At 37.4% G+C, this 8,333-nt stretch overlaps 1 protein-coding gene across 1 annotated transcript; it reads left to right on the forward strand.

Annotated features, from left to right (window-relative positions):
• Positions 1–3,504: 3,504 nt before the first annotated feature.
• TRAM1L1 (translocation associated membrane protein 1 like 1) lies at positions 3,505–5,428 on the forward strand. Its single transcript, XM_042933934.1, has one exon. It carries the CDS (start codon positions 3,625–3,627, stop codon positions 4,735–4,737), a length of 1,113 nt encoding a protein of 370 aa, XP_042789868.1. The 5' UTR covers positions 3,505–3,624; the 3' UTR covers positions 4,738–5,428.
• Positions 5,429–8,333: the final 2,905 nt, after the last annotated feature.

Raw genomic sequence — 8,333 nt, forward strand, 5'->3', positions numbered from 1 at the left:
TCTTTTATTATATATTATATATTATATATTATATATATCTTCTATATATATCTTTTATATATATGTATAATACATATATGTATTATACATTATATATATATATATATACACACACATGTATTATCTTTCACCATTTCCCAGGGAAGAGGACTGAGCCTACATCTTGAATATAACTGTCTATTGCCTTTATCCTATGCCTTTGGTGTATGGGTGCCAGAAACCTCTCTTTAGTTCACAAGTCTTCAGATGAAGAACAAGTGTAACAAAGGAAAGAACCCAAGGAGCCCTTCAGTGCCTGGATCAAATTTAGCTTTCAAGTTCCTACGTAATAAACAAGACTGTGGCTATATTGGCAAGACACTTTTGTTTGCAGAAGGGAGAAACAGTGTATATTTAATGTGAAAGGAAACATTTGTCACCAAAGGAAAGAAGGTAGATACCTAAAAATTACCCACAAATACTGTGGTATACTACTTACTGAGGTGATGTCTATGTTCCCCACCTTCCCCTTATACTACTATTCTATACTACTCTACCTTGAGCCTGAAAGTTTTGTGCCTACTTTGACCAGAAAAATGCTATGATTTAACTTCTAATGGTAGGTCACAAAAGGCCATAAAATTTCTGCCTGTTTCACAAGAAAACTCATTATTGGGGCCTATAGCCCCTGCTCTATGACAATACCATATGGAGAGGCCACATACAGGCATTCTGATGGATAGTTCCAGCTGAACAAGCCTCTGCTTCGTAATTTTTATTAGATACTAGACAATGTGAATTTCACACTGTCGAGGGCTGGATCTTTCTGGCAGAGTAAAGATCCTTGCAGGGCACCTTGATCCTTTCAAGACTTCTTAAAAACTTCATGTGGGCAAATGTGAATTAGCTTTTTCCTTTGGGCAAGTTTTGCCTTACTTTTTCCTTGGGTCTACTGAAAGTAGAGTTTCACAAGTATTCCCAGAAAATTCTAATTTCTTTTTTTTTAATGTTTCTTTATTTATTTTGAGAGAGAGAGAGAGAGAGAGAGAGAGAGAGAGAGAGAGAGTGAGTCCCAAGAAGGCTCCATGCTGTCAGCACAGGGCCTGACAGGGGGCTCCATCTCACGACCCGTAAGATCATGACCTGAGCTAACATCAAGAGTCGGATGTTCAACTGACTGAGTCACCCCCTCTGCCCCGAAAATTCTAATTTTTAATTGTTCCAAACTTAAAAGTCTCCTAGTCCTGTTGGGATTCTTGGAAACTTGTATATTTCCTCCATCGTTCTTTGGTTGGCCTCATATATTTTAACCTTATGCATGTAGGACTTAATACTAGTAGCAGAATCTAGAGAACACTTATGCAAAGTTCTGGAGCACTTGAATCACCTAACTTTCTCTGCAGTTACTATGCCTAGCAAATACCAGTGGCCTCAGCATCTCCTAACTCCTGTCTCTCCTCAATTCAGCAAGGTTTCCAGGCTTTTCGTAAGTGTTCCCTCCATGTGTAAGTGAACCAACACGAGTTCTCTCCTTGGTGAGCCAGAAACTGCACCAAGTTAAGTTGGAGCTAAAGTAGGATGCTAAACCAACTGAGCCACCCAGGCACCCTTATTTATACACAATTTTAAACTAATTCATAATGGCCTTCCTTTTAGTAATAAAATAACATTTCACATCTACGCATAAGTATTTGTGCTCTTCACTTTGATATGTACATTATCTGAAGGCAAAACCTATTGCATTTGCAGAGGTAGAGTTGGAAAGCCTACCAAAAATAAGCCAAACAGAAATATAAATAGAAGTTTCAGCTCAGGAATTATACAAGCATTTTTTTATATTTAGTTAGTATGCCACAAAACGGTCACAGCCATTGTATACTCCTATAGAAAGACTGATGAATTCTATATTTAAAATTAGTTTCAAAAAGGTAAATATGTATTTTTCTGAATAAACTCTTGATAATTTCCATAAGGCACCGCTCTTCTCTTTCACTGTTTCCTCCTGGCTGCTTTCAACAAATTTGATCTTTTTTTTTTCATTTCTTGATGTCCTAATTTTTGCACCTCTATTTGTCATTCCTCACTGATTTAGTTAACCTCAAATAGTACTCATAATTGAGCTGTCAGAACCAAGAGCTGAGTAATAGCTAGGAAAACCAAATAGAGACTTCTTATTGTGGTAAAATAGGTAGTACTTTTCCTAACTCAGAAACACTGTCCGCAACAAATTCCATATGTAACTGTTTGGCTATTTTAGGCAATGCAAGCACACTGTCCATTGATCAGAGTATTTTGTTCAGTATCTTAAAAGTAATTACACCACCAGTTGGACTGCATCTTTTGTTAGTGCACAGCTTGCAGAGAAACAGTGATAAAAGGCATTTGGCCATTCTAAATTTAACGTGCGCTTCATTCTTTATATCATGTAGTACTTTCCTTCTGAAATGTATATTCCAAACTTCAAACTTTAACTATCAGTAATGATAATGTCTCATGGGACCCAGAAGAAACAAGAAAATGCTGTGGATTCCAAGAGAAACTTGAAGACCGACAAGAAATTTGAATTGAGCAAGGCCATTAGCATTTAAAAAAATGAGCTGTTTTTCAAACGTGTATTTTAGCAAATTTATATACAACAATCATAAAAAATGAAAAATGAGGTTCTTATCTGCTAGAGTAGGTAAAATCAGTTTGGGGTCTTACAGCCAAAATACTTTCCTATGAACTGATAAATAGCTCTCTCCTTCCAACCATCACTCCACCTTTAAAAATATAATAAATACAATTAATGCCACAATTGTTATTGCTAACAAGGGAGTTATTTTTTAGTATGGTTTGTTGTTGCTGTAATAAAATACTTCCACGAGTGAATGATATACAATAATAGGTAAACTATTATGTACAATATTATTATGTACAATAGGTATATTATCATGCACAATACAGTACAATAGTCAAGAGCACATGCTATCTCTGGATCCAGACTGGATTCAATTACTGGTTCTGACATTTACCAGCTGTGTGATCTTAGGCATCTCACCTAACCTCACTGTACTTCAGTTTCCCATCTGTAAAAAATAATAATAAAAATTTTAAAAAAATGATTATCACCCCGTATTTACCTCATTGGGTTTTCCCGAAATGATACATTTATAAATATAAGCGAAGTGCTTAGAACAGCACCTGGTAAATGCTAAGCACTAGGAGAGTTTGCTTCTATCATTATTACTATTATGCTGTTTTCATAATCATCCTGATGAAGAACACCCAGAGTGCTGCCCTGCTTTGTCATGACTACTAAGGAAGATGCCATTGGAAAATAATTCAGGAGCCTCTCGACGGCGGCAGTGGCTATCAAGAGGCGACGATCAACGTGCGAGATCAACGCTCGCAACCCCGGGCCTGACGCCGGGCAGGGGCGCGGCGCTCGATTTCCTTTCCTGCCTCCGCCGTCCCCCTGGTGCGCATGCTCAGTCCTGCTCGGCCCTTGCCTTTGATTTATTTCTTTCTGGGCGGCCGCGGCGACCCGGGACCGGCTCAGGGATGGGAAGTGAAGCCCCCGGAGCTGCGGCAGCGGCGGCGCTGTGAGGAGCAGCCAGGGGGAGGCAGCTGCGGCTCGTCGGTGAGTATCTGGGAGGCGCTACCATGGCGTTTCGTAAGAAGAGCACCAAGAACCCCCCAGTCCTGAGCCACGAATTCATCCTGCAGAATCATGCGGACCTCGTCGCCTGTGTGGGGATGTTCTTCGTGCTGGGGCTTATGTTCGAGGGAACAGCAGAAGCGTCTATCGTTTTTATTACTCTTCAGCACAGCGTTACCTTCCCTGCAGCAGAAGACCGAGCCACAGAATCAAAGTTCCTTTACTATTACGGCATCAAAGACCTGGCCACGGTTTTCTTTTACATGCTAGTGGCAATCATCATTCACGCCACAATTCAGGAGTATGTGTTGGATAAAATTAACAGGCGAATGCAGTTCCCCAAACCGAAACAAAGCAAATTTAATGAATCTGGTCAGTTCAGTGTATTCTACCTTGTCTCTTGTATTTGGGGCACATTCATTCTAATTTCTGAAAACTGTCTGGCAGACCCAACTCTCTTATGGAGGGCTCATCCCCATAATATGATGACATTTCAGATGAAGTTTTTCTACATATCACAGTTGGCTTACTGGTTTCATGCCTTCCCCGAACTCTATTTCCAGAGAACCAAAAAGCAAGATATCCCTCGTCAACTTGTCTACATTGGCCTTCACCTCTTTCACATCGCTGGAGCTTACCTCTTGTACTTGAACCATCTAGGACTCGTTCTCTTGATGATGCATTATTTCGTGGAATTACTTTCCCACATTTGTGACCTGTTTTATTTTAGCGATGAAAAGTATCAGAAAGAGGTTTCTCTATGGGCAATTGTGTTTATTTTGGGTCGACTTGTTACTTTAATTGTTTCTGTACTGACTGTTGGCTTTCACCTGGCCGGAGGGCAGAATCGGAATCCGGATGGCATTACTGGGAACGTAAATGTGTTGGCAGCTAAAATTGCTGTTCTGTCCTCCAGTTGCACTATCCAGGCATACATAACATGGAATTTATTTAATGTTCAACTTCAGAGGTGGATGGAGGAAGATGCTACTCTTCAGGCCCCAAGTGTGAAGAAGAAACGGACCAAAGGGAGGTCTTCTAGAAAAGGGACAGAAAATGGTGTGGCAGCTTCACACAGAGTAGACTCTCCCCATAAAAAGAAAGAGAAATCTTCATAATGAATTGCAAGCTAATCGATTATGGTCCCCAAAGAAGTCTGCTCTTTACTACAAGATACCTTTCTGTGCTAGAGATTTTTCTCTTCTTGAAAATAGTTTGTGCTGTCTTTGGTTTCTGATATTGTACTGTGTAATGTATTTTTTTAAAGGTATTTGAGGAGAGGATGATCATCATGAGTGGAAAAAATTTTGATATAGATTAAGCGACTCATCATCAAATGGTTCAGGGATCACCACCATAATTTGTTTAGTTCCCTTTGAACATTTCCTAATGATGTGTAGCTATAACTACCAAATTCCGCATATCAGCGGCACAATTTCTGGCTCCTGCTAATCTTTTATAACATTAGCAAGGTGGTCTGTTATAGCAATGTCGTATTTGTTAAAGTTCTCTTTTAGGATAAAGTGGAAATATTATGGAGGTGGAATTCAACTTTGTTACATTTTCAGTATCCTCTCTTACAATTTTTTTTTATTTCTATTTTTGTTTTTATTTTTATTTTTTTAGAACTTACAACTGGAGAAAAAATTTGTAAAGCCACCAAAATAATGATGCGTTTTATAGGTAGTGGTTGTTAGTGTTACATCGCCCTTAAAAATAAAAAAAAAAAAAAATACTAATGGGGAATGTGTGAAGATTTATTACCATATATTAAATCAAAATATCTTGAATTAATATAAAAGTATTACTGAAGAGGTAAAAACATTCTTGTCCATTGTAAACACTTGTAAACTAGAAATGAAAAAAAATTAAATATTTACTGTAAAAGGAAATCAGACTTAGCTTTTTTTTGCTTTGTTTATTAAAAATTATTCCTAATGAGGCTTGTTATAAGTTTGGTATCCACAGCATCTTGGAAAAATATTGTTTAACCTGTAAATCATTTTGAAAACCAATGCTTACTTGATTTATATCTATAAAAAGAGTGGATAATTCCGTGTGGAAAACACAACACATTAAGTAACTTACAAATTAGGGGGATGTATAGTCTTATGAAAGGCTTTTCAAAAATAATGTTATAACGATAGTGCTGTTTCCATCTTTAATTGGGAAATGTTCATCTGTATGAGCCTTATTTTGGATATGTGTGTATACTAAAGTGTATGTGTATATGTAGATATATAGGTAGTATCTTTACCAAAGCCAATAGAAAGAATGGGCTGTAGTGGGTATTTATTTTATTTATTGCCTTGTCTTAACCTTCATTTTAACCACCATAATGTGAGTGTTTATACTTTTCTTAGGAGACAATGTTTAAAAACTATGCTAGAATAGGGCCATATATATATATATTTTAATGTTTTAATGTTTGTTTATTTTTGAGAGAGAGAGAGAGACAGAGAGAGAGACAGAGTGTGAGTGGGGGAGGGAGGGCAGAGAGAGGGAGACCCAGAATCTGTGGCAGGCTCCAAGCTTTGAGCTGTCAGTACAGAGCCTGATGCGGGGCTCAAACTCATGAACTGTTGAGATCGTGACCTGAGCCCAAGTGGGACGCTCAACCCATCGAGCCACCCAGGAACCCCAAGACTGTATATTTTCTGTTTCTCTCTGTTTTCCCCCACAGTGTCTCTCATCTCTCTGCTTTTGATAGCCTTCTGTTGTGGGTAATTCAGCTTTAACAATTATGGGGGTCCTTGAAAATTAAACTTACTATGCTTGTATTACAGAGGAAAGACAGGGGAGCCACTCTTGGCCAATCTTTCTTTTATGTTTGGTTTGAGAAGTGCATAACAAAGCAAGATTGTTTCTTTTTAGGCTATAGAATCCATTGTCCTACTTTTCCCCCTCAATTGCCTAATGCTGTCTTGTTAGTAGCACATGCCTTGAGACCCAAATTACAATAACTCCACTTTAACCAACCATTGTGCAATTGTAAAACAAAGATCTTCGACTTCTGTCTAGAGTGGTCTTTCTCACTTCCCTTACTTGGAAAGAATTCTAGCCTTTTATTGAAACCCCACTCCTGGTAACAAATTTCTTATCCATTATATACTCATCTGAAAATAAGTGCAGGACTGACTTAAACTGGTAAATGATTACAAGAAAATCGTTATCTTATGTAACTAAAAATGCCAAGAGTTAAATTGGGTTTGACGTTAAATATGATTAAGGCCCAGGTGAATTTCCCTGGGATTCTCTTGACTTTATCCCTCTCAGATTAACTTTCTGCTTGGTAGCAAATGACTACAGCTATTCTAGACTTCATATCTGCACACTACATGGTAGAGAGTAAGAGAGAAAACCAGATTTCTGGAATTCAGAATACTGAGAGTTACCTTTAGTGAACGCATTTAGATAAAGGGTATACTGGATTGATTGGTCAGGTGAGGTTATATGCTTCACCTGTGGAAAAAGGCACAACAAATTTCTTGTAAAATATGGGTTCACGAAAGGCAGCAAGGTTACTGAAAGAGAAAAGGGGAAAGATGTCATGTACATCTCAACTATTCGTAAAAATTAAATAAGAGTTGCCAGAGTATAAATGTATGCCAAATATATGATGAAAGCAATGTTACAAATGACATTCTGCAATACAAATTGTTAAGTCCCTCATTAATAGTACACTCCAAAAAAATCGTGCTATAATATATCTCATTGTGGCAATTGGGTTCTGTCAAAATGGACCACGTGGAAACAAAATTTCCATTATGATTATGCCAGATATTATTAAAGCAGGCATTTATTAACCCTATGAAAACTCAACTAAACACCAAAAGTTGCAAAAATCATAAAAGTATGTGTGATATTTGAATTTAGAGATTCTGTTCTGATTTATTGGCCTCAGTGATTGCCAAACTTTATTCCTTAAATAAGTTTACAAGAATAGATTTACTAGGATGGATTTAAAGTGAATTTTCTTTACAAAAAATATTCTAGCATTTAGCTAAAATTGTATCCCAATTTTTCTTAAACAGTGTAAATGTGTTTCTCGACATACATATTTGTAAAAGACAAGCAAGTTTTAGGTCCTATTATTTTCCTGGGGTCAGTATAATTCTCCATTTCTTTTCAATAAAAATAAGCGATAACCTTGTTTTCCTCATTGACTCTCATAAGTATTTGTTCACCTGTAGAGGAAATGTATAGCCAGTAGTGTATTAACCTGGAATAGATTCAAGAAGATTATTTACAACATTATTTTAAAGCTTTCTTGAAGACAGAATATATTCTGATATTATTTTAGTTTGGAAAAACAAGGGAAAATTTTTAAATTCTCAGTTAGACTAAATGAGAATAGTTTATATAAAGTAATAAAAGACTACTGATGATTTATACCAGAAATGACATTGGAGCAGTTCCTACGAGGAAATGCTTTCAGAGAAAGGATGGTTGAGAATGTGGCATATGGGGCAGGCTAGGATTTGGGTACTCGTATTATGGCAGAGGATGCCAGTTGGGCTCTCTGTTGGGAGCCCAAATCATTGTAATCTGGAGATAGAAGGGTGGCTTGGAGGGCAGGAGAGGGTAAACCTTATAAGTGGGTATATGGAGGTAATTGAGATTTAATATCAGATCAGATTTCCGGAGAATTCACAAATACTCCCATCGCTGAATTTCTCTGGAAATAGAAGAGTTTTTGTTTTTGTTTTTTTCA

The sequence above is a fragment of the Panthera leo genome, chromosome B1 (assembly GCF_018350215.1).
Source record: "Panthera leo isolate Ple1 chromosome B1, P.leo_Ple1_pat1.1, whole genome shotgun sequence".
In the NCBI taxonomy this organism is placed as follows: domain Eukaryota; kingdom Metazoa; phylum Chordata; class Mammalia; order Carnivora; family Felidae; genus Panthera; species Panthera leo.